This window comes from Pelophylax lessonae (genome assembly GCF_965119305.1).
Source record: "Pelophylax lessonae genome assembly, chromosome: 1".
Taxonomy (NCBI): domain Eukaryota; kingdom Metazoa; phylum Chordata; class Amphibia; order Anura; family Ranidae; genus Pelophylax; species Pelophylax lessonae.
The window spans coordinates 491,133,225-491,160,306 of record NC_138768.1 but is presented as its reverse complement, the minus strand read 5'-3'; the positions used below and the strand labels follow the sequence as shown (position 1 = coordinate 491,160,306).

The following is a 27,082-nucleotide window of genomic DNA, read 5'->3' as shown; positions in this document are numbered from 1 at the left end:
CACAGTGCCAAGTTGCAAAAAGTGGCCTGGACGTAAAGCAGGAAAATTCTCCGGTGGTAAAGTGGTTAAGGATGAATTGGTCTATAAGGACTCTAGCGGCCGTCCCCATGGAAAGAGGGGTTTCGCCGCCAGAGATGTTCTCTTCCCCCCTAGTGTGAGGGATGCTTTAGAGTGAAGCAGGAACCGCTCTTACAAGAGCTAGGGATTTAGCGATCCAAGCCGAAGGGAGATAGAGCTGGTATAGCCTTCTCCCACAAACATGAGATGACACTCTATGTTGTGAGTCTAAGCAAGAACTGTTTATTAAATTCCAAGACATACAGTTTTACACACAGTTAGGGAAACTCCCCTTAGCCTTGCCAAAGGGGGGGGGGACAAGGATCAGCCAATGGGAACGGAATATTTGTACATTGAAACAGGCAGTCTTAATACACACCCCCTGCGGAGAGATGTCTCCAGTCCAGACCAGTGTCTGTGTCATGAATCCACACAATTAGACACAGAAACAGGAGGGGTGGGGGATGGGCTGTAGCATTACATTAACTCAATGCCATGAGGCATGCCATCTACAGCTGTTCAGAAGATGAATAAAGGGAACAAAAAAATGAAATAAAAGGAAATGTCCCAAACTCATAGGAAAATGACACGAAGGGGTTTACAATCCAGGGACAGGGTGATCCGTCACACATAGTGACGGTTAGTACCGTCACATCTCTTCCCCCCAAAGGTAGACTAATCCAGGTACCAGACCTCCAACTGGTCTGTGCCTGAATTAGTCGGGTAACAAGTCCCAAAGAGTCAATCCAGGGAGTTCCAAGTAAATCTGCCATGGCCCCCTTTCCCAAACCAAATTCATTCTTCTTTTTTGTCTGAAGCTATCCTGGATTGCGGATCCGACCGGCACCTGATCCTAGCCTCACCTGGAGCGGTCTACCCTGTTTGGACTTTGCCCCCTTTCCCAAACCAAAACCTATCCCATATGACCGCACTCCATCCAAACATTTAAGCGTCTGGACCTCAGAATGTAAGTAGGTCTCCATGATGTGGGCCTGGGATCTGGACTGGCAGGAACGCTCAGGTCAAGTGGCCTAGGTCGTTCCCCAGTAAGACGTCGGTGGGGAGCTCCTGTATGGACCCCACATCAATCAGACCTGACCCAGCACCCCAATTCAAATGGACCCTCACAGTGGGTATCCGGTGCACCCCTCCCCCTGCTACCCGTACCACTACTGAACCTCCAGTTCAGGCGGCATCTGGGACCAAATGTCGCTTGACCAAAGTGAGAGTGGCTCCCATATCTCGGAGACCTTTCACAGGCTTTCCGTTTAACTGGGCAGATTGGCAATGGTGCTGTCGGTTCTCTTTAGCGGCTTTCACTGGGTCAGCTTCGTGAAGGGTACCCAATTGCTCCTCGGTGGGTTTGAATATTGGTATGACTGGGGGAGCCTCTGCATGATAGTAGGGGACCGTTGTCTTTACTGGAGGGGGTGACCCTGGTCGGATCCATGCAGCTTGATCCCTGCTCTGGGTACTCAGGTAGTGCCCAACCTGCTTGCACCTGTAGCACTGTACCCCACTGCGGGATTGGTATCTGCGTGCCTGCGAGTTGGAGGAGTCCCCCCCCCCTCTCTGTGGTAGGGGTGGTCCAAGATTGGTAATCTGGGGCTTTAGCATTGGTCTGAGGCTAGGTTGTTGCTGCCTGTGGCCATGGTAGTAGTGGACGGCTGTCCGTGCTGGGGAAGGTGGTCCTGCTCAAAGCCATGAATCGTGGTTCCTTCTCTGGTCACAGTTTCTCTGGTAGTGTCCGAACTGTTTGCACCGATGGCACTGTACCTGGCTTTGCTGTTGGAAGCGTGGTGGTGGGCGATTGCAGGTACCTGGGCTTCAGGTTGGTGCAACTGGTCCTGGAGCAGGTCTTACGGAGGGTTGCTCCGTTTTTCTGGAGTCAGTATACTCATCAGCCAGACGAGCTGCTTCGGGTAAGGTGAGCGGTCGCCGATCCCGAATCCATTTATTATCCATTTATTATCTTGGTGGCGGTTCCTGCACTCGGGGCTTTTTCCAAGTTTGAAGTGGTGGACAGTTTCCCTTCTTTATTGGAGCACTCTCTGATGAACTTTTGTTTACTGCACTTTTGTATTTGATCCATTTGAACATTTGTATGGACTGTGGATTCAATTGTGTTAGCGCTGCACCAATCCCATTCTATATTGCTATTTAGATCTGGTATTTCTGATTCTAGATCAGGTGCTGGCTGCTTTCATATGGTCTGTTGACTTTTTATTCATGTATGTTTTTATCTTTACATTTTAGCGCAGCAATATCCCCATTTTTATATTCTTGCTAATTAGTACATGTGCTGCTGCTTTGTGAATTCTGAGTAAGGATCTGTCGAGCGAGATATCCACATTTGTTTTTTTCGCATCATTATACCAGTGTTGGTTGGCCTTTCTGTGCTTGTACTATCATGGATGTATTTGAGTACAGGAAGACCTATTCCATCAACCTGGAAGGCATTTTCTCGACCTCTAGTGAGCCTGCGGATGACATGAGTGGTCTCTTTTTGAGACTTAAGAACATCATGACAACCGAGCTCCACACGGGGTGGGATATTGCCTTCTATGAGAAATATCTTGCTGAAAGTATGGTACCTAGAAGCCTGAGGTGGGAGGTGGCACCACAGAGTGACATCTTAGATTTAGATGAGTGGTACCAATACTTCAACAAGGCAGGGCTTGAATTACTACGTTATATGGTAACCAAGAAACGGCTTAAACTTAAGAAATTGGATGAGGAGATTAATGTTATTAAAGGCAAACTGGAGGAATTTAAATCTAAAGACCTCTACAAACAAAAATCTGACCTCTTAAAAAAGCATTTGGAAAAGGAGGACTTAGAACAGAAAAATAAAAAAAGGAAGAAATTCCTAAGGGATAGTGGTGATTATCAGAGTAAGCTAGTCTTTAAATGGCAAGCCAATAGGGACCCGGCTGATGTTGGCACAGGACAACCCTCTCAGCTTGTACCCCCCCCCCCAGTACCCCAATGGAAGTTGGTGAGAGTTCTGGCCAGTCTCATTATCCTCTTATTTCAACGGAGACATGGGCTCAGCCCAGAGGACGGGGACGAGGCCGTGGAGGTGGTAGGGGAAGGGCTAGAGGTAAGGGGAAAGCTGCCCCTCAACAAGGATATAGTCAACAACCCTCTGGAAATAGATTTTTACCACTCCGAGAGGATTATCAGGGAGCCGCTCAATATATCACCACACACCCGCAACAAGAGAAATGCATACCTCCTTTTCAGCCACAGGGACCCTATTATCAGAATAGAGGGAACCAACGGCCACAGACTTCACAGGGATACCACCAGCCTCCATCTGCCTACTCTAACCCTCCTGGGGGGCAAGGCTCATGGAACCAGCTTAATACCCCTTTTCACGGGGGCACCCCAAAAAACAAAAGGCAAAAGGAGAGCAGAGAGGGACTAGAGGGGGGCGGAGGGTCCGCGACAAAAAGAAGTCGGCGTTGAGGGATCGGGGTTTGTTTAATTTGAGTTCAGCTTCTCTTTCGGTTGAAGAGAAGCATGTGTTAAATCATGGACTCAGGTTTGCTCCCCCCCGACCTCTTAACAAATTCGACACTTTCATAGACCTTCAAAAGTTTGTGCGTAAAATGAGCATTAAAAGGCATATGATGGGGAACCCCATCACCCCCAGAGTGGAATATAATATGGGCATCAAGTCCACTTCATTTTCCAATGCCTCACTATTCAACCCCCCAGGTCCTTTGGCTCCCACTCTGACTGTGTTCCGAGATTTGGTTGCCAAGGACTTGGATAAGCTTAGCCTCAAAAAAGTCCATCAAACACATATGTTTGAACGGGGACTTCGCTCCTTAAAGGAGCGAAAGGACATAATTGTGAGGCCAGCAGATAAAGGGGGAGGAATAGTCATTCTGGATACTGTGGCCTATAATGTGGAAATGAATAGGTTATTGTCAGACCGGGACACTTATATTCCCCTGAGGGGTAACCCTACGACATCATACAAAAAAGATCTTGTCGACTTGGTGGAGGACGGCTTTCAGCGCAAACTCCTTACCAAGAAGGAGAAATCCTTTTTGGTACCATCCGCCCCAAGGGTGCCAATAATGTACTATCTACCCAAGGTGCATAAAGATGCGGTGAACCCACCCGGGAGGCCAATCATTAGTGGCATTGATTCGGTTACCTCCCGGGTGGGTAAATACATAGACTTCTTTCTCCAGCCCCTTGTGACCAAGACCCCCTCATTTTTGAGGGACTCTATGCAAGTCATTAATATACTTAAGGATATAGAGTGGAAGCACACCTACATCTTGGCCACTGCTGATGTTTCATCCCTTTACACGGTTATATCACACCAGCATGGAAGGGAGGCTGTTGAGTATTTCTTGGGTCAGAGCACTTTGTTAGGTCTTCAGAGTCAATTCATCTTATTCCTGTTGGATTATGCTATGACCCATAATTTCTTCTGGTTCAATGGCACTTATTACAGACAAAATAAGGGGGTGGCCATGGGCGCGAAGTTTGCGCCAAGTATGGCCAATCTGTTCATGGCCAAATGGGAGGAGGATGTCATCGGTGACGTTCCGAGACCAGAGATAGTTCTCTGGCGGAGGTACATCGATGACATCCTCCTCCTATGGGATGGTGACTCTGAGTCCCTTGAATCATTCATCTCTGCACTGAATGACAATGACAGAGGAATTAGATTGGTGCACGAATGCAGTAGATCTGAAATTCATTTTCTAGATCTTAAAATTAAAGTGGTTGGTAGTTCCCTTAAAACCTCTACTTTCTTCAAGGAGACTGACAGGAACGGATTTATTGACACATCTAGTTGCCACCATGTGTCGTGGCTTAGATCCGTTCCTGTCAGTCAGTTCCTCAGACTCAAGAGGAACTGTTCCAATAGAGCGGACTTCCTGCAGGAGGCTAGCTCCTTGAAGTCCAAGTTTTTGGAGAAGGGGTATAAAGAACAGGATCTTGAAACAGCCCTTATGCAGGCAGATTCCCGTAATAGGGCTGACCTGTTGGTACCACGAGAACGTGAGAGTAATGATGATTTTCAGTTTGCCTTTTTTTCATCATACTCCGTTCAGCATTTCTCTGTTAAAAAATTGATCAGGAAGCATTGGCACATCCTAAAGAACGACAGCCTCCTGGGCCCTGTACTACCGGAAGCTCCTAAAGTCATTTTTAGGGGTGTGCCTCCGCTGAGGCTTCAAGTGGCCCCCAACATTGTGGATCCACCTAAGACCATCTCTTTTTTTCAGGAGAGGGGTGGTTTTTATCCATGTAGAGGTTGTGCCATCTGCAAGGTTAATGCTTGTAGGTCTAGGAGGGTTGAGACGTTCTTTTCCAATGCCACACAACGTAATGTTAAAATCAAGCCGTTCATCACATGTTCCACACGGCACGTCGTCTACCTACTACGTTGCCCTTGTGGCCGTGAATATGTGGGTAGGACGATACGAAAGTTACACGTGCGGTTGCAGGAACATGTGGCGAATATACTGAAGGCATTCCCAAAACATAGTGTCTCTAGACACTATGATGAATGTCATGGGAATGACCCCAAAGGCACTGTCTTTTTAGGCATTGATAAATTTTCAGGCAGTTGGAGGGGTAGTAACCGTACCAAGGTGTCTCACAACTAAAGACCAGCTGGATTTATCGGTTGAAGACCTACGCCCCTCACGGGTTAAATATTGATTGGGATATTAATTCCTTTATCAATAATGCCTGATGAAGGGGTTTTCAGTATGTTCTGCACTGTTGGTTATCATAATTTTATTTTGTTTTTATTTGTGGGATAGTTTTAAATGTTTTTATTCTATATTTTTTGTGATGCTATTAAACTGTCATATTGTGTATCATATTTAGTTCACATTTTTAGTTACAGTTATAATTTTCCCTTCATGTCAATGTAAGTTATGTAATGGAGCACTCTCGGGAATTTTTGTTTCTGGCCGCTAGATGGCGGTGTTTCCCTGCAAAGTCTAGCACGACTGTTCCCCTGGTTACCTATAGGTTTCCCCCGTTTTGAAGCTCTTTTAAATAAGGTTTCTTTCTTAAGATCAAATATGCACTAGAAGTCCTTTGAAATATAAGGCACATATATCTCTTGTGCAATCATGTTAATATTTGATCGGTTTATCGCTGTTTGCGGTCTCCAATTCCGGGTTTAGCTCCGGATGTTGACATTCAAAGGTCACACTTCTGGTTCCGGGTCGTTGGTCTCCTTCCTGTTGATGGTTTGGGATGACCTCTTCCTGCTGGCTCCGGATTGGACGCAGCGAGTTCCGCCCTGTCTCACCCAGCATATAAGGAAAGACGTTCTGCCATAGGCCACACCCCCTGACGAAGTCACGTGTTGACGAAACCGGTCGGAGGAGGAGCCTGCGGTTCGTCGTGCTGAGGCCAGCAAGGAGACACGGCGGCCATTTTATTGGTTGGAAACAAAGGTTCTGAGAGTATAGCTCCGAGACATGCTGTGATTTCTTCATGCAAACGTGAGTTCCCACTCTGCTTTTACTGAATAAACCTATGAACGTACTTCACTATTGGAGTTGTCCCTCTTTTCCTTATGTTCACTTGTTCCGGTCGGAGCTGCTGAGGGAACACTGGGAATCGATACATGTCGATCTGGGCACTGATTTGATCACACAGGCTGTCTTTGATCCTTGTAATGGGGGTCATTGCAATTTGGTAAGAGGCCATTTATTATCTTGGTGGCGGTTCCTGCACTCGGGGCTTTTTCCAAGTTTGAAGTGGTGGACAGTTTCCCTTCTTTATTGGAGCACTCTCTGATGAACTTTTGTTTACTGCACTTTTGTATTTGATCCATTTGAACATTTGTATGGACTGTGGATTCAATTGTGTTAGCGCTGCACCAATCCCATTCTAGATCCCGAATCCATACCTGTATCTCCGGCTGCAGGGTGTTGAAAAAATGTTCCAATAGAAACAGCTGTAACACATCCTCTCCTGATATCGCTTGACAACCGGTAATCCCGAGGGAGGCTGTTCTGTAAAGACGGCAGGCCCACTCGGTGTAGGAATCCCCGCTGTGTTTTTTGGACTCCCAGGTATTCCCAGGTATAGCTCTAAAGGCTTCGGCAGCTCTACCTGTTAATTTCCCGGCCAGGATGGAAACCCATTCGTCTGTGGGTACTTTGTGTAAGGCACATTGTCTTTCAAAGTCGGCTAAGTAGCCATCTATTTCCCCCTCCGATTCCTGGAAGCTCTTAAAGGCTGCGAAGGGTACCTTTTTCCGTTTTGTTGGGGCTGGAGCATTCTCCACAGTTGGGCTCACTGGTCTCTGGATCTCCGCCATGCGCAACTGGTATTGTCGTTTCTCCCGGTTCTCAGCGATAGCGGCGTTCATCACCTGGGAAATGATGTCTGCAGGAGGATTGGGTCCATTCAACGCCAACCGCATACGCACAGTCCGCATCAACTCATCCTCCAGGTTCGGGGTTACTGCTCCAGTCACACCGTCGTTTCGGTCCATTTCCATCAGCTCGGCCAGTAGTTCCTTTTTGGTGCGGTTATTTGCTGGTCGGCCACGGTTCTCCAAAAAATCTTTCAAGGTTGACCTCTTCAAGTTTCCATAGCGATTCTCCATCTGCTCATTCCGTTCTCAGAACCAGTTGTAGCATCTCCTCTAGGGGAAAAGAACCATCCCACCGCTTGCCACCAGTTGTAGAGGCCGCCCCCATGGAAAGAGGGGTTTCGCCGCCAGAGATAACTGAGATCACAGACTCCCCAGAAGATCTTGAAAAATTCATAGAGTTGTGTGTTCGTCTGGATCTCCGGTATCATGAAAGGTGCCAGGAGAGACTCAGAACTCATAAGCTTCCAAGGCTGGTATATCGCTTGGCCCCTAACTTCCAAGCACCACCTCAGCCTGAACCCGAAATTTCTGTTGAATCCAAGTCTCCTGTGGAACCCATGGAAGTCAGCCATCTCCACCTCTCAGAATCGGAGAGACAGAGGAGGCGTGCATTGGGCTTATGCTTATACTGTGGACTGAAAGGACATTTGCTATCTAGTTGTCCAGCCCGTCCAGTAAAAGACAGGGTCTAACCAGTGTGGGAGGAGCTGGGTTAGACCTTACAAGTACTGCCTCCAAAACCAAGACTACTGTACCCGCAATCTTCCACTTAGCTTCTAAACTTGTCTCCTGTGAGGCTTTTGTAGATTCGGGAGCCGCTGGTATATTCTTGGATTACAATTTTGCTAAAGAAAATAACATCCCATTTGTTCCAAAGTCTAGACCCCTGAGCATTACCACCCTGAATGGACAGCCGTTGGGAGATGGCCTTGTCAAGTTTGAGACCACCACTATCACCGTTCAGGTAGGCGCACTCCATAAAGAGGAAATCATCCTGTCTCTTATTGATTCCCCACTTCTGCCTGTTATCCTTGGCTACCCATGGTTACAACAATACAACCCTTCCTTTGATTGGGTAAAGGGAGAATTGAGCTCTTGGGGGTCTTCCTGTTATTTGAACTGTTTATCTCGACCCACAAGACTTTCTGGTTGTCTGTTGGCTTCCGCAGCCATCCCTCCTACCTTGCCTCCTGAATACTATGAATTTGCAGATGTGTTTTGCAAGAGAAAGGCGGAGGTTTTACCTCCACATTGTTCTTTTGACTGTACGATTAATCTGATCCCTGGAGCACCTCTTCCCAAAGGAAGGACTTATCCCCTGTCTTTGCCTGAACAAAAGTCCATGGAGAAATATGTCAAAGACAACTTGGAAAGAGGTTTTATTCGACCCTCTTCTTCTCCAGTTGGGGCAGGTTTCTTCTTTGTCGAAAAGAAGGATGGGGTCTTCGACCATGCATAGACTATCGAGGGTTAAATCAGATTACTGTAAAAGACTTCTACCCGTTGCCTCTTATTCTGGAGTTATTTGATGTGCTTAAGGGAGCCATTATCTTCACTAAACTTGACCCCCGAGGGGCTTATAATCTGGTTCGAATTAGAGAGGGAGATGAGTGGAAGACAGCTTTCAACACCCGCAATGGACACTATGAGTATCTGGTTATGCCATTTGGCCTCTGTAACGCTCCTGCTGTCTTCCAACGTTTCATGAATGACATTTTTCAAGACTTCAGCAACAGTTTTGTGATAATCTACCTGGATGATATCTTAATTTTTTCCAAGACTCACCTTGAGCACTGCTCACATGTAAGGCAAGTATTACAGCGGCTGAGAGAAAACCACCTGTATGCAAAGATTGAGAAGTGCAATTTTCATCAAAACCAGATATCTTTTCTTGGATACATCATCAATAGTGTCGGTTTCCAAATGAAACCACAGAAACTTTCTGCTGTCTTGCAATAGCCCCAACCGACCACTTTGAAAGGACTCCAAAGCTTTCTGGGGTTTGTAAATTACTACAATCGTTTCATAAAAGGTGTTGCCTCCATAGCTGCCCCCATTACTGCTATGACTAGGAAAATCACCAATTGCAAACTGTGAAGCAGAATCAGCTTTCCAGCTTTTAAAAGGGATGTTCAGCAAGGCTCCAATTCTTCAGCATCCAAACTCTTATCTCCAGAACATAGTTGAGGTGGATGCCTCTGAGGTAGGAGCACGTGCTGTGCTGTCCCAGAGACAACCTAAGACCGGTAAGATTCATCCAGTGGCGTTTTTTTCTAAAAAGTTTTCTCCAGCCGAGATGAATTACGATGTTGGGAATCGAGAACTACTGGCTATAAAACTTGCATTAACCGAATGGCGACATCTTCTGGAAGGGGCTCTAAAGCCTTTTTCTATCCTGACTGACCATAAAAACCTGCTGTATCTTCAGACTGCTAAACGTTTGAATTCACGTCAAGCTCGATGGGCTCTGTTCTTTTCCCGTTTTAATTTTGTCCTTTCCTATGTCCTGGGCATAAGAACAGGAAGGCAGATGCTCTTTCCAGATAGTTTGTTACTTCTGAAGAAGATCAACCTACCGAACAATATACTGTATAATTCCACCTCACAAGATTGTCGTACAGATCTCTGCAGCTCTTTCCCAACAGTTACAGGAAACCCAGAATCGTTTTCCTCAAGGGCTGAAAATACCACCAGGTCGCCTGTTTGTAGCCCCCAGCCTCAGGAGTGTTATCTGGTCATCGAGGTATCACAATCACTCTTAAGACCTTGCAGCATCATGTTTGGTGGCCTCATATGAAAAGAGATGTTACAGACTATGTGGCTGCCTGTCCTCCCTGTGCTGCTAATAAAGTACCCCGCACATTGCCTGCTGGGCTATTACAACCGCTCCCTGCACCTCGCCAGCCTTGGACCCATTTAACTATGGACTTCATTACAGAGTTACCCAAATCTGATGGCATGACTGCTATATGGGTCATAGTGGATCGCTTTTCAAAAATGTCTCATTTTGTACCACTCTCTGGATTACCTACAGCGGAAGCTCTGTCTACCCTCTTCCTTTCTCATGTTGTGAAACATCATGGTATACCTACCAATATTGTCTCAGACCACAGATCTCAGTTCATTTCCCGATTCTGGAGAGTGTTTTGTAAGAAACTGGGAGTAACGCTCTCACTCTCGACCTCACATCACCCGTTAACATATGGTCAAACCGAACGCATGAACTAGACCCTTGAAATCTATCTTTGGCATTACATCAACTCGCTACACTCCAATTGGTCTAAGTATTTGCCCTTGACTGAATTCGCCATTAACTCTCATTGGCACAGTGCTCTACATACCACACCATTCTACGCAGCCCCGGGATATCACCCTCAGACCTTTCCATTACTTCAGCCTTCATCCAGATCAACAGGTGAAGAATATCTTGCTACACTGGAAAAAGATTTGCTTATTGTTACGGAAGTCAGCAGGCAGATATGAACGTTTCTCCAACAGACGAAGATGCCATATACCTTCATGTGCGGTGGGGGACAGAGTTTGGCTGTTGTCTTGCTAACTAGATTAAACTCTTCCTTATCTCTCACTGTTATACAAAACAGGCACACTTCTAAGCATAAGACATATTTTATTCACCTATCTTCTACAAGCTAAAATACACCATAATCATGAAAGTAAGAATCAATACATTTACCGGATATTGTATCATCACTCCGTGATCGGGGGACTCATCATCGATCGTAGGAGGTACCCGTCAATGTTATCTGCATCACACAACGCATCCGCCGTGGCTAAAAAAAGAAAGTCCCAAAATCCCTGGGCTTTCCCTGAACTTTATGGATAGAATCCCATTAATACCACGCCTTGCGCGGTCTCGTATACCCCTAAGGATTGGCTAATTTGATCACTGCTCATAACCATGATGATCACATGGACTACTAGTTATAGTTAAGTTCTGTTTGTGCGCGCTTACGGTCACGCGCCTCTTGCACAACCCAAAAAGATAGTGACATGCACAGTTGAAAGACTCAAGGAGGTGTGGCGCGTGATCATGACTTATAAGCCAATTATCAGCCACATCCCCCGTGCTGTTTTGAGTCCTTCAGACTTGCTTTTCTGAACTGTAATAACCTTGTTAGTTTCATGGAGGACAGGAGTCATTACTATCACTGACTGAATATGGACTCTATCTAATACTATACCAGTCACTCACACGACCATATCAGAATCGTATCACAAACGGTCCTTAATGACTTCTGTCCATATATGAAACCATAATGACTTTTTCCTTTTTACAGCATACCCTGTATGCCAAGTTGCAATTCCATATAGATAGAATCACAACTGCGCACGTCACCACCAACAAAGGGTGTACTAAAGCACTCAATGTTTGGGTCGCTGATGGCGACCAACCAGTGAATGCATCCCACCAATGGTGAGAGGTAGCACCTGCTATACTAGAACCCACTTTAACCAGTTTTCCAGCTACTACAGTGGTACTGATCATATGAGTAATTATACTGTTGTTCAATTGTCCAATTACTTTCTTTATTTCCGAAGAATCATTAAGGATTTTATGGAGTTTGGTAAGATTGAAATCCCAATTTGGCACTTTTAATTTAGTTGCATCCCAATCTATGTTAACTGCCATATCTATATCTCTAGTCAACATAAATGTTTCATTTTCCCACATTAGTATGGAGACGTTGTTTAAGCATCCAGTGAAGGGCACCTTCATTTTTGGAACAGCAGACAAATTAGTTGCCATACAGACCACCTGTGGAGCAATTTCCACCATCCACCAATAGTCTGCAGGCATAATAACCCATTCACATTGATTTACAGTGTTCTGTAATAAACAAGGTTCATAAACAGAAGACTGCAATTTACAAATTTTCCCTTCCAAAGTAGAGTCACAGAATGTCAGATCATGAGTCTTATTATTTTCATCCACATATTGACCATTAAATTGTGGGACCCAAAAATGTTGATTATTAAGTGGCCCCACTAATAAGGGTAATACTATAAATTTACACATTATACTTGTCTTTGTTACATTATACATTACTATTATTCCTTGACAGATTGTGTCATTGCACACCATTTTCTGCGGTTCCAAATGTATCCAATTATTTGGAGATATTGCGTCAAATACGGTCCTCCACACATTTTCGTTTCCAGTGATTAGACTTGTCTGGTAATTTGATTTTTGCACCTGTTGATAAATATTTTGCAAGGAACCCACCGTCCAATTCACAAATTTTGTAACATTTTGATCAAAACCTAAAGCAAAATCATTGGAGGCATTCTGTAAATTTAGCATAATAGCATCTATTCCAGACTGTTTTCTCACGGGTGCCCAAATAGTTGGCATCCAGCGAGCTTGCAAAGTCAAAGCATCATTCATTTTACTACCAGCATTGTGCATTCTATTAGCTAAGGTTTCAATGTCAAAGCTATTTAAAGTTCCAGTAATAGTTCCATATCCTCCTGGGTGTCATACCATGCTCTTTTATATCGCCCCCATAAGCAAAGCTTGATAGGAGGAAAAGTTATTTGAGCATGAATGACTGTCTTTTGCGCATGTTGTCCCACTTTCTCACAAGTGGAAGGAAGTCTCTTAATAAGTCCTGGATCTATTCGTGCACTGTCCACATTTGCAAAAATTAGATATTGTGCCCAAATAGTTTAATTTTAATTTTTAATTTCAGAACCGTTTGTACACATTAGAACATTTAAAGTTGCTAGAGGAAATCAGAAGGTGGTATTAGCCGTCACTGAACAATTTTTAACCAATCTCAGTCTGTCTCCCCGAGTTAGGTGTGTTTCAGTTTGCCTCCTGCCTGTTCCGAACTCCTCCTACTCCTCATCCTGCCTTTGGGGTACAAAAAATAGTAATCGGGGCCTAGTCTGGGTCTGTACGTGTGCGATAGATACACCTTTTGATATCATATTTTCTATTCCTCTATTCAATCTACACCCTTGGGGTAAAAAGAATTAAATTGCGGCATAGTCAGTATCGGTACATGTGAGATACACCTTTCCAATTTTTGGGGCTCATCTTACACTGCCGAGGATTGCAGGGTGTTTCAGTTTGCTTCCTGCCTGTTCCGAACTCCTCCTACTCCTCATCCTGCCTTTGGGGTACAAAAAAAAGTAATCGGGGCCTAGTCTGGGTCTGTACGTGTGAGATAGATACACCTTTTGATATCATATTTTCTATTCCGCTATTCAATCTACACCCTTGGGGTAAAAATAATTAAATTGCGACATAGTCAGTATCGGTACGTGTGAGATACACCTTTCCAATTTTTGGGGCTCATCTTACACTGCCGAGGATTGCAGGGTGTTTCAGTTTGCCTCCTGCCTGTTCCGAACTCCTCCTACACCTCATCCTGCCTTTGGGGTACACAAAATAGTAATCGGGGCCTAGTCTGGGTCTGTACGTGTGAGATAGATACACCTTTTGATATCATATTTTCTATTCCACTATTCAATCTACACCCTTGGGGTAAAAAGAATTAAATTGCGACATAGTCAGTATCGCTACGTGTGAGATACACCTTTCCAATTTTTGGGGCTCATCTTACACCGCCGAGGATTGCAGGGTGTTTCAGTTTGCCTCCTGCCTGTTCCGAACTCCTCCTACTCCTCATCCTGCCTTTGGGGTATAAAAAATAGTAATCGGGGCCTAGTCTGGGTCTGTACGTGTGAGATAGATACACCTTTTGATATCCTATTTTCTATTCCGCTATTCAATCTACACCCTTGGGGTAAAAAGAATTAAATTGCGGCATAGTCTGTATCGGTACGTGTGAGATACAACTTCCAATCTTTTGGGGCGCATCTAACACCGCCGAGGATTGCAGGGTGCTTCAGTTTGCCTCCTGTTCCGAACTCCTACTCCTCATCCTGCCTTTGGGGTACAAAAAATAGTAATCGGGGCCTAGTCTGGGTCTGTACGTGTGAGATAGATACACCTTTTGATATCATATTTTCTATTCCGCTATTCAATCTACACCCTTGGGGTAAAAAGAATTAAATTGCGGCATAGTCTGTATCGGTACGTGTGAGATACACCTTTCAATCTTTTGGGGCGCATCTTCCACCGCCGAGAATTGCAGGGTGCTTCAGTTTGCCTCCTGTTCCGAACTCCTCCTACTCCTCATTCTGCCTTTGGGGTACAAAAAATAGTAATCGGGGCCTAGTCTGGGTCTGTACGTGTGAGATAGATACACCTTTTGATATCATATTTTCTATTCCGCTATTCAATCTACACCCTTGGGGTAAAAAGAATTAAATTGCGGCATAGTCAGTATCGGTACGTGTGAGATACACCTTTCCAATTTTTGGGGCTCATCTTACACTGCCGAGGATTGCAGGGTGTTTCAGTTTGCTTCCTGCCTGTTCCGAACTCCTCCTACTCCTCATCCTGCCTTTGGGGTACAAAAAAAAGTAATCGGGGCCTAGTCTGGGTCTGTACGTGTGAGATAGATACACCTTTTGATATCATATTTTCTATTCCGCTATTCAATCTACACCCTTGGGGTAAAAATAATTAAATTGCGACATAGTCAGTATCGGTACGTGTGAGATACACCTTTCCAATTTTTGGGGCTCATCTTACACTGCCGAGGATTGCAGGGTGTTTCAGTTTGCCTCCTGCCTGTTCCGAACTCCTCCTACACCTCATCCTGCCTTTGGGGTACACAAAATAGTAATCGGGGCCTAGTCTGGGTCTGTACGTGTGAGATAGATACACCTTTTGATATCATATTTTCTATTCCGCTATTCAATCTACACCCTTGGGGTAAAAAGAATTAAATTGCGACATAGTCAGTATCGGTACGTGTGAGATACACCTTTCCAATTTTTGGGGCTCATCTTACACCGCCGAGGATTGCAGGGTGTTTCAGTTTGCCTCCTGCCTGTTCCGAACTCCTCCTACTCCTCATCCTGCCTTTGGGGTATAAAAAATAGTAATCGGGGCCTAGTCTGGGTCTGTACGTGTGAGATAGATACACCTTTTGATATCATATTTTCTATTCCGCTATTCAATCTACACCCTTGGGGTAAAAAGAATTAAATTGCGGCATAGTCTGTATCGGTACGAGTGAGATACAACTTCCAATCTTTTGGGGCGCATCTAACACCGCCGAGGATTGCAGGGTGCTTCAGTTTGCCTCCTGTTCCGAACTCCTACTCCTCATCCTGCCTTTGGGGTACAAAAAATAGTAATCGGGGCCTAGTCTGGGTCTGTACGTGTGAGATAGATACACCTTTTGATATCATATTTTCTATTCCGCTATTCAATCTACACCCTTGGGGTAAAAAGAATTAAATTGCGGCATAGTCTGTATCGGTACGTGTGAGATACACCTTTCAATCTTTTGGGGCGCATCTTCCACCGCCGAGAATTTCAGGGTGCTTCAGTTTGCCTCCTGTTCCGAACTCCTCCTACTCCTCATTCTGCCTTTGGGGTACAAAAAATAGTAATCGGGGCCTAGTCTGGGTCTGTACGTGTGAGATAGATACACCTTTTGATATCATATTTTCTATTCCGCTATTCAATCTACACCCTTGGGGTAAAAAGAATTAAATTGCGGCATAGTCTGTATCGGTACGTGTGAGATACACCTTTCCAATTTTTGGGGCTCATCTTACACCGCCGAGGATTGCAGGGTGTTTCAGTTTGCCTCCTGCCTGTTCCGAACTCCTCCTACTCCTCATCCTGCCTTTGGGGTACAAAAAATAGTAATCAGGGCCTAGTCTGGGTCTGTATGTGTGAGATAGATAAACCTTTTGATATCATATTTTCTATTCCGCTATTCAATCTACACCCTTGGGGTAAAAAGAATTAAATTGCGGCATAGTCAGTATCGGTACGTGTGAGATACACCTTTCCAATTTCTGGGGCTCATCTTACACCGCCGAGGATTGCAGGGTGTTTCAGTTTGCCTCCTGCCTTTTCCGAACTCCTACTCCTCATCCTGCCTTTGGGGTACAAAAAATAGTAATCGGGGCCTAGTCTGGGTCGGTACGTGTGAGATAGATACACCTTTTGATATCATATTTTCTATTCCGCTATTCAATCTACACCCTTGGGGTAAAAAGAATTAAATTGCGGCATAGTCTGTATCGGTACGTGTGAGATACACCTTCCAATCTTTTGGGGCGCATCTTCCACCGCCGAGGATTGCAGGGTGCTTCAGTTTGCCTCCTGTTCCCAACTCCTCCTACTCCTCATCCTGCCTTTGGGGTACAAAAAATAGTAATCGGGGCCTAGTCTGGGTCTGCACGTGTGAGATAGATACACCTTTTGATATCATATTTTCTATTCCGCTATTCAATCTACACCCTTGGGGTAAAAAGAATTAAATTGCGGCATAGTCTGTATCGGTACGTGTGAGATACACCTTTCCAATTTTTGGGGCTCATCTTACACCGCCGAGGATTGCAGGGTGTTTCAGTTTGCCTCCTGTTCCGAACTCCTCCTACTCATCATCCTCATCCTGCCTTTAGGGTACAAAAAATTGTAATCGGGGCCTAGTCTGTGTTTGTACGTGTGAGATACACCATTTTATAAAAAATTTTTTATTCCGCTATTCAATCTACACCCTTTTTGAGTGTAAAAAATTAGAGCTCCTGTTGCAAGGAGAGGACGTGGTCGATCTGTGCCAGCTACACGCACAAGTTAAACACCTTCCTCAAGTGTGAGTAGGCGACAGAACCTGCAGCAGTATTTGGTAGGGCATCATGCGCCTCTAGAAGTGATGAGGCCAGAAGAAGTACAGGCGATAGTAGATTGGGTTGCTGACAGTGCCTCCAGTTCCTTCACATTGTCTCCCACCCAGTCTACTGCAGAAAGGTCAGAGTTGGCAGCCAATGTCCAACCGTCTTTCACCTCACCCCCTTGCAAATCAGGCAAGCAGTCTGAGCCCCAAGTAATGCAGCAGTCTCTTCTTCTTTTTGATGACTCTGTCAGCAGGGTTTCCCAGGGCCATCCACCTAGCCCTGCCCCAGAAGTGGAAGAGATTGAGTGCAGCGATGCCCAACCACTTATTTCTCAAGATGAGTACATGGAAGGACCATCGCAGCACGTCTCCGATGATGACGAAACGCAGGTGCCAACTGCTGCGGCACTCAGAATTGTGGAGACCGACAAGGAGGGCAGGGGTGAAGACTGGGTGGAAGATGATGTGGAGGACGATGAGGTCCTCGACCCCACATGGAATGAAGGTCATGCAGGTGACCTGAGTAGTTTGGAGGAAGAGGCGGTGGTCGCACAGAGCCACCGGCACAGCAGAAGAGGGAGCAGGGTGCAGAAGCGGAGCGGCCGTGCCCTAGACACTACGCCTGCTACTGCCCAATGCAGCAAGGGACCGAGCGCACCAAAGCCAGCTCAAAGGAGTTCTCTAGCGTGGAAGTTCTTCAGAAAATGTGCTGATGACAGGACACGAGTGGTTTGCAACCTGTGCAATCAGAGCCTGAAGCAAAGCATAAACCTTCTCAACCTGAGCACAACCTGCATGATCAGGCATCTAAGTGCAAAGCACGAGCTGCAGTGGAGTAGACACCTTTAAAACCAAGAAAGATCTCTGGCTCCTCCTGCTTCCTCTTCTGCTGCAGTCTCGGCCTCTACATCCACCTCTGTAGTGATACCGGCACCTGCCACCCCGCAAGCAGATGATCTGTCAGCAACACCACCACCTGGGTCACCAACCATCTCCACAATGTCCTGTGGAAGCATTCAGCTTTCCATCTCCCAAACACTTCAGAGGAAGAGGAAGTACCCCCCTACCCACCCGCGATCCCTGGCCCTGGATGCCAGCATTTCAAAATTCTTGGCCTTTGAAATGCTGTCATTCTGTCTGGTGGAGACGCACAGTTTTAAAAGCCTTATGTCGGTGGCTGTCCCACAGTACGTCGTGCCCAGCCGCCACTACTTTTCCAGGCAAGCCATCCCTTCCCTGCACAACCAAGTGGGGGAAAAAATCAGGTGTGCACTGCGCAACGCCATCTGTGCCAAGGTCCACCTAACTACCGATACGTGGACCAGTAAGCACGGTCAGGGGTGTTATATCTCCCTAACGGCACACTGGGTAAATGCAGTGGCGGATGGGCCTGAGGCGGATAGCAATTTGGCGCATGTCCTTCCACCACCGAGGATTGCAGGGCGCTTCAGTTTGCCTCCTGTTCCTAACTCCTCCTACTCCGCTTCCTCATCCTCTACCGCCTCCTCATCCGGTCAGCGTAACACCTTCACCACCAACTTCAGCACAGCCAGGGGTAAACGACAGCAGGCAGTTTTAAAACTTACCTGTTTGGGGGAAAAACCACACACCGCGCAGGAGTTGTGGAGGAGCATGGAACAGCAGACAAATGAGTGGTTGCTGCCAGCCAGCCTCAAGCCCGGCCTGGTGGTGTGCGATAACGGGCAAAATCTCATAGCAGCTCTGGGCCTAGCCGGTTTGGCGCACATCCCTTGCCTGGCGCATGTGCTGAATTTGGCGGTGCAGAGGTTCCTTAAAAATTACCCCGATATGTCAGAGCTGCTGCAGAAAGTGCGGGCCGTCTGTGCGCACTTTCGGCGTTCTCACCCTGCTGCTGCTCGCCTGTCAGCGATGCAGCGTAACTTCGGCCTTCCCGCTCACCGCCTCATATGTGACGTGCCCACAAGGTGGAACTCCACCTTGCACATGCTGGAAGGACTGTGCGAGCAGCAGCAGGCCATAGTGGAGTTTCAGCTGCAGCACGCACGCGTGAGTCGCTCTGCGGAACAGCACCACTTCACCACCAATAACTGGGCCCCCATGCGAGACCTGTGTGCCTTGTTGCGCTGTTTTGAGTACTCCACCAACATGGCCAGTGCCGATGATGCCGTTGTCAGCTTAACTATCCCACTTCTATGCCTCCTTCAAAAAACGATTCGGGCAATGATGGAAGAGGATGTAGCACAGGATGAGGATGAGGAGGAGGAGGAGGAGGAGGAGGATGAAGAGGTAATATTTCCAAGGCTTTCATGTCAGTCATTCGCAAGTGGCTCCGAGGGTGGGTTCCTGCACCCACAAACGCCAGGGACACAATTGTCCAGCAGGGGCACAGTTCTGGAGGATGAGGAGGAGGAGATGGAGGAGGAGATGGAACCATGTTCACAGCAGGGTGGCACCCAGGCCAGCTCATGGCCATCACTGGTGCGTGGCTGGGGGGATACAGAGGACACAGACGATACACCACAGAGGACAGCCTTTCGTTGCCTCTGGGCAGCCTGGCACACATGAGCGATTACATGCTGCAGTGTCTCCACAACGACCGCCGAGTTGCCCACATTCTAACTTGTGCTGATTACTGGGTGGCCACGCTGCTGGATCCCCGTTACAAGGACAACGTACCGTCCTTAATTCACTCACTGGAGCGCGATCGCAAGATGCGCGAGTACAAGCGCACGCTGGTAGACGCGATGCTGCTGGCATTCCCACCTGACAGCGGGGCCACAGTGGAAGCACAAGGCCAAGGCAGAGGAGGAGGAGGAAGAGGTTGCCAACGCAACCAGGGCACCGCCAGCACCTCAGAAGGCAGGGTTAGCATGGCCGAAATGTGGAAAAGCTTTGTCAGCACGCCACAACAAACAGCAGCACCAGCAGCTCATATGGAACGTCTTAGCAGGAGGCAGCATTTCACCAACAAGGTGGAGCAGTATGTGTGCACACGCCTACATGTAGTGAATGACGGGTCTGCCCCTTCAACTTCTGGGTCTCCAAATTGGGCACATGGCCTGAGCTTGCCCTTTACGCCTTGGAGGTGCTGGCGTGCCCTGCAGCCAGTGTATTATCTGAACGTGTATTTAGCACGGCTGGGGGCGTTATCACAGACAAGCGCAGCCGCCTGTCCAGAGACAATGTGGACAAGCTCACGTTCATTAAAATGAACCAGGCATGGATCCCACAGGACTTTTCCGTACCTTGTGCAGAATAGAGATGGATACCGACCTTACCCAGCCATTGTTCTACTTTTGATCTTTCTCACTCTTTTGGTGTGTACCCTCATTTAAAATGACTGAAAAAAATGCAGTGTTAGCTACCTCGTCCTCCTCCACCGCCGCTTCCACCTACACCGCCACATCCACCACCACCTCAACCTCCCTCCTACTCCATATGGGCCTCGTCCTTCACAGATGAAGAATTTTTTTTATTTTTCTGTTTTTTTGTTGTTTTAAGTTATTTCCCTATCCACATTTATTTGCAGAGCACTTGCCATGCTCTTAACTACGTTTTGCTGCCATTTGCAGCACTCTAGCCCTTTCCATTGGTGTTTTAGAGCCATTTTAGTGCCTGAAAGTTCGGGTCCCCATTGACTTCAATGGGGTTCGGTGTCCGGGTAAAGTTCGGAAAAAGTCCGGGACAGGGACCCGGACTTTTTTTTCAAGTTCGGCCGAACCCGCCGAACACGGACATCCAGGTGTCCGCTCAACTCTAGCTAGCACATGATGTACCCATGGCAGGACATATGGGGATGACCAAGACATTAAATCTCCTCACTAGACAATTTTGGTGGCCTGGTATGCGAACAACGGTGCAACAGTTTGTTTCCTCTTGTGAAACCTGTGCTAGATCCAAGTCTGACACTACAAAACCATTCGGACTACTTTGTAGTCTACCCATACCTACGGTTCCATGGGAGGTATTATCCCTCGATTTTATAGTCGAGTTACCTCCTTCTAAAGGTTTCACTACAATATTAGTGTCTGTAGACCATTTAACCAAGATGGCACATTTTGTTCCTTTTCGGAGATTACCCTTATCTAAGGAGACAGCTGAGTTACTTGTAAAGCATGTATTCAAATTACATGGTATTCCTAAGACTCTTATTTCAGATCGAGGGTCACAATTAATTTAAAAATTCTGGCAATCTTTATGTTGTATCTTACGCATTGAACGGAAATTAACATCACCATATCATCCACAAACTAATGGTCAGACTGAGCGAGTTAACCAGTGCATAGAACAGTATCTGCGTTGTTATACTTCATACCTTCAAGATGATTGGGCAGATATACTCCATTTGGCAGAATTTGCCTATAACAATGCAGTTCATAGTATTACCAAGCAAAGCCCTTTCTTCCTCAACTATGGGTTCCATCCAACACTTCTCCCTCCTCGTATTCTTCCTTCTAGTAATCCAGTAGCTACTGATTACCTGACACAAATCAAAAATTCTCTGGATCTACTCAACACCACCATTTCTCACGCTCATAGTCAACAAAAATGTTACTATGATCTCCGTAGGAGACCTTCTCCTCAGTATACTATTGGTGACCTTGTTTGGTTATCCACAAAAAATGTAAGATTACGGATTCCCAGTAAGAACTTGGACCTTTATATTTGGGACCCTTTCCTATTGAAAAACGTATTGGAACATCTGCAGTCCGTATTACCTTACCAACAGACTTAAAGATACATCCCATATTTCATGTATCATTACTAAAACCCCATGTTCCAAATCAGGGTATTAGAAGTACAGCCATACCTCCACCACCTGTGCAGGTAGATGGAGGTGAAGAATATGAAGTACAAGAGATTTTAGACTCTTGAAGTTATAGAGGGAAACTACAATATTTACTAATATGGAAGAATTATGGTCCCCAAGATGACACCTGGTTGGATGCCTCAGAAGTTCATGCACCTTGGCTTATTCAGAGGTTTCATACCAAACACCCTGAGAAACCGAGCTTATAGGCCTTCTGGAGCCGGAGTAAAGAGAATTAAGTCGGGTGACTTAACATAATCTCTGCAATACTACTGAGTGGTTTCCTGCAGCTGAAGATCCAAACCCCTAATTATAAATAGCAGAGCGTTACACACAGCTGCTGCCATCAGAGGTATCCATATATGCTGAGCGCAAACGCTGTTTGTGTCAGAATATATAAAATCAGTGTGGCAGCAGACGGGTACCTACAAGAGAAACAGGTTACTAAAAGAATGAAAAACAAACAAAGTACAGTAAAAGTACAGTAGGAAGAGTAGAAGAACATAAAAATAACTGACACGACAACTGTTTTTGTTTTTTTATTTTATACATATTTTTTTAACACTTTTTTTGTGAACTGCAATTTTCCAGCTTGGGTCTCTTAAAATATCGATAGCCATCGAACATCTTTCGAGACCCTGTGTTTGTGTGCCCTACACTGTGTCGTGCTGTACCCTACACTAAAACTCCACTAGTGTATGGTAGCGACGGAAACAGCCCCCAATGCAGAGACCAGGTTGGTCAGGACAGTCGGGACAATAATAACGGGTGTCACGCCTACATCCGCGCCTGCTACAGACACAACATCTTCTTTGGGGGTATCTTTGGGTAGGGGTACGTGGGAGGACTTGTGGAAAGTGCCTCACATGCAGCCGGCTCACTGCATCTGGAAGGGGAAGTTGGACAGGAACACCTCCTGGGTACAGGTAGGCATTGATGATCTCTTCCTGGAATTCTCGGAAGGATCCGGTTCGTCCTGACGCCCTGTATAGGACAAAGGTGTTCAGCATAGCCAATTGGAATAAATAAACAGCGCCTGGCTTTACGGGCAACTAAATACGGTGCCAAAAGCTGGTCGTTAAGGTCCACCCCTCCCATATTAAAGTTGTAGTCGTGGACACAGAGGGGTTTCTCCATAACGCCAGTTGCCATAGAAATTTGGACTGTCGTGTCTGGGTGAATGGAGGACAGAACGAAAACATCCCGTATATCTCTCCACTTCACTGCAAGCAATTTGTCCATTTTCAAACAGGCTCTCTCCCCCCGACTAAGACGGGAATTTACAAGCCGTTGGGGGAAACCCCGGTGATTAGGTCGCACGGTGCCACATGCGCCAAATTGTAATTCAAGAAGGTGACTAAATAGTGGCACGCTTGTGTAAACGTTGTCCACGTACAAATGGTTCCCCTTTCCGGATAAGGGTAACACCAAGTCCCAAACTATATTGCTACTGCTCCCTATGTAGTCTGGGCAGTTGGGGGGTGGGCTCCACAGTGCTATCTTTTCCCTCATAGACCTGGAAACTAACTGTATAGCTTGTGGCCCTGTCACAGAGCTTTTACAGTTTGACCCCGTATCTGGCACGCTTGCTGGGGAGGTACTGTTTCATAGCAAGGCGGCCAGTAAACCTAATCAGGGACTCGTCAACACAGACAACTTGTTCGGGGGTAAACAAGGCTGCAAACCTGATTGAAGTGGTCTATGAGAGGCCGAATTTTGTAGAGCCGATCATATTCAGGGTCTCCCCGAGGACGACAGATTTCATTGTCATTGAAATGCATAAACCGCAGAATTTGCTCGTATCTCTCCCTGGACATGGAGGCAGAGTACACGTGCATATAGTGAATTGGGCTAGTGGACCAATATAGCCGCAATTCACTCTTTTTGGTTATGCCCATGTTGAGGGAAAGGCCCAGAAAGATTTTAAAATTGGGAACCGATATAGGTTTCCAGGCGAATTGTCTGGCAAGGGGCGAATTTGGGTTGGCAGCGATGAATTGGCATGCATATAAATTTGATTGATCCACAATAGATCCGAAAAGATCTTCCGTGAAGAATAGCTCAAAAAAATTCAGGGGCGTAAAACCAGCTGTCTCCACGTGGATTCCAGGTTGGGCAGTGAATGGGGGAAGTACTGGCACTGTAGTATCAGTGGGTTGCCAATTGGGATATGCCAGTGCATCAGGGAGGGCACTATGGGCTCTACGGGCCTGTTTTCGAATATGCGGTGGCTGCGGGCCACTACTTGTGCTGGCCACCGCACCAGCTTCAACTGCACTTATGGGACTCGCCACGTCACCAAGTGTTACTGCAGTGCTGGTTGTACTAGGTCCAGGGTGTACTAGGCCGCTGGCGCTTGCCAGGCCACCAGAAGGATGAACGGCACTAGTACCGACACTCTGCTCTATACGAGCACCCTGCGATTCCTGCATCTCAGCAACTCCAGAATGGGTCGGGACGTTTGGGTCTAACAGGGACCCATCCGTCGTCGGAGCTATCTGTCAGGGAGCCGCTGCTGTCATCAGGTTCGTATACTGACACTGATTCTGCCAGTGAGGGTTCCCCATCACTCTCATCTGACACGGTCAGTATACTGTGAGCCTCTGCACTACTGTATCAACGTTTGGACATTTTAGTAACTAAATTTACCGGTATAGTAGTGTGACTCACAGGTAAAAAAAGCACCTGGTTGTCAAGGACTATTTCAACCGCTACCAAAAAAAACTGCTAACGCTAGCATGGATCAGGCCTGACTCTGTTAACACAGCGTTTTTTTGTGTTGTGTTTTTTTGTAAGTGACAGTAATCTATTGATTACTACACTTGCCTGGGTGGGGTGGGCTGGGCGGAGGGGTTAAACGCAGGTGCCAGCAGGAATCAGTGCTGATCGTGCAAACACCACGTTTTGGGAACCCTAAACTATGGGGACGCTAGTATAGTTCTGATCAGATCAGATATTGATCTGTTCAAACACTATACTAGTAATGGAAGTGTGTGTGTATGTGTGTGTGTGTGTGTGTGGTAATCAAGGGGTTATTTCTAACTATGCACCGGGGATCTGCGCTATTTTAGACTGACGCTAACACCAGCTAATGTCACCTGTTTATTAATAATAGTGATCAGATAAAAAAAAACTACACTATAAAAGTGACACTGTGACAGGGCAATGAAGGAGTTAACTGGGGGGTGATCGGGGGGGGATCAGGGGTTAAATCTTTATTGGGGGGGTGGCGGGGACCCTAAACCTACTTGGGACAGAAAATAATTCGCTAGTGCGAACTCAAGTCACAATCACACTAATGCAAAAATACAGTAAAACACTATATTACCTGTTTATTAGTGTGCAATGTGACAGGGGGGGGGGTTAACTGGATGCGATCAGGGGGGATCAGGGGGTTATATCTTTATTGGGGGGGTGGCAGGTATGCTAAGTATAAAAGGAACGGCCGCAAGCGGTAAACCTGGTCACAAGTCACACTTATACGGGTATATAGAAAATGCTATATACTGTATACAGTGTGTGTTGTGAAAGGGGGTGTAGGGGTGATCAGGGGGTTAAATCTTTATGGGGGGGTGGCGGGGGCCCTAAACCTCCTTGGGACAGAAACGAACTCGCTAGTGCTAACTCAAGTCACAATCACGCTTATGCAAAATACAATAAAACACTATATTACATGTGTATTAGTGTGCAATGTGACAGGGGGGAAGGGGTTAACTGGATGTGTGATCAGGGGGGGGATCAGGGGGTTAAATATTTATTGGGGGGGAGTGGCGGGTATCCTAAGTATAAAAGGAATGGCCGAAAGTGCTGAACCTGGTCACAAGTCACACTTATACGGGTATATAGGAAAATGCTATATACTGTATACAGTGTGTGTTGTGACAGGGGGTGTAGGGGTTAACTGGGAGGGGGGGCGATTGGGGGTGAAATGTGCCTATCTTAGTGTGTGTGGGTGTGCTGGTGCAATACTCACAGGTTAGATGTGCTCTCTCCTCTCAATTAATCCAAAAAGGATCATGGGAGGGGAGAGCAGGTTTTTTCGGTACCTGTGTTTACATTTCACAGGCACAGATCAGAATCTGATTGGGCAGGAATGATCACCTGGTCTAGACCAAAAATCATTGGCCTGGACCTGATGACTGATCGGTTCTGAACCCAATCAAGCCATCAGCGGCGGCGGGGGCGCGCGGGAGCATGCCCCAGAGCGGCGGGAATGAGCGACGAAGCCCTACGTCGGTTTGCCTGTAGGGGGCTGACTGCCGCAGTAAATAGTCATGCGGCGGTCGGCAAGTGGTTAAGTGGTTAATAGGGGATTGTCCTGGTAGTGTAGTAAACACTTCCTCCTTGCCCACCCACATAGAAAACCAGCAGGTCGGGACTTGGGAGGTCCTAGGTAATGTCAGAAGAGAGTGACTAAGGAACTTCAGATTTCTACTGGTTGAGGAGGCAGCAGGTGGTGATGCATCCCTTCAGGCCCGGACTGGGACAAAAAATATGCGTGGGCATTTTAGACTGAGCAGCCGGGGGGCGTGGCGTGACAGGGGGTGTGGTGGGCATGACATTCGTCGGGACGGTTGATGACAGGATTTTTTTTTTTTTTTTTTACTCAACATTTTATTGTTTTTCAAATACATTACATACGTATCTACAATACATTGACAACATTTACATCACCACTTCGCCCAGCCTCCCCCCATCCCAGCAAGAAATAAACAAGACACACATAAAAAAAGAAAAGAAAAGAAAAGAGAAAAAAAAGAAAAAAAAAAAAAAAAAACCCTTCCTTTAGAGGATGCACACCATGTGATTCCCTTAGTGCACTCTGGCCTTCTGCCCAAGAAAAAAAAAAAAAAAGAAGGGATCAAAATACCTTCTTCAATTTCCATTAGTGCACTTTGACCTTCGGCCCGACAGGCAGAAGGAGGTTTGTACTCTCCCAACAGTGAATAGGAACATAATGTAACACAAAAACAAAAACAACAAAAACATAAACAACAAAAACATAAGAGGAGGGGAGGTGGAACCCTTCCCTACTCCCCCCCATGTCATATACCGTGAACATTTCACTCAGTTCGTGGGACCCCACATCAAAACACATTAATTAACCCCCCATGTCAC

At 46.4% G+C, this 27,082-nt stretch overlaps 2 protein-coding genes across 5 annotated transcripts in view; one reads left to right on the top strand and one right to left on the bottom strand.

The window, feature by feature from the left end:
* SEMA6B (semaphorin 6B) overlaps positions 1-27,082 on the top strand; it is a 1,069,016-nt gene that overhangs the window by 440,406 nt on the left and 601,528 nt on the right. The gene's annotated exons all lie outside the window — the stretch shown is intronic.
* Positions 11,685-13,099, bottom strand: LOC309544497 (uncharacterized protein; the record flags this gene model as incomplete). The annotated part of the gene is made up of 1 exon (XM_082243403.1): positions 11,685-13,099. The coding sequence occupies exon 1, from the start codon at positions 12,864-12,866 to the stop codon at positions 11,685-11,687; it is 1,182 nt and encodes a 393-aa protein (XP_082099529.1). The 5' UTR covers positions 12,867-13,099.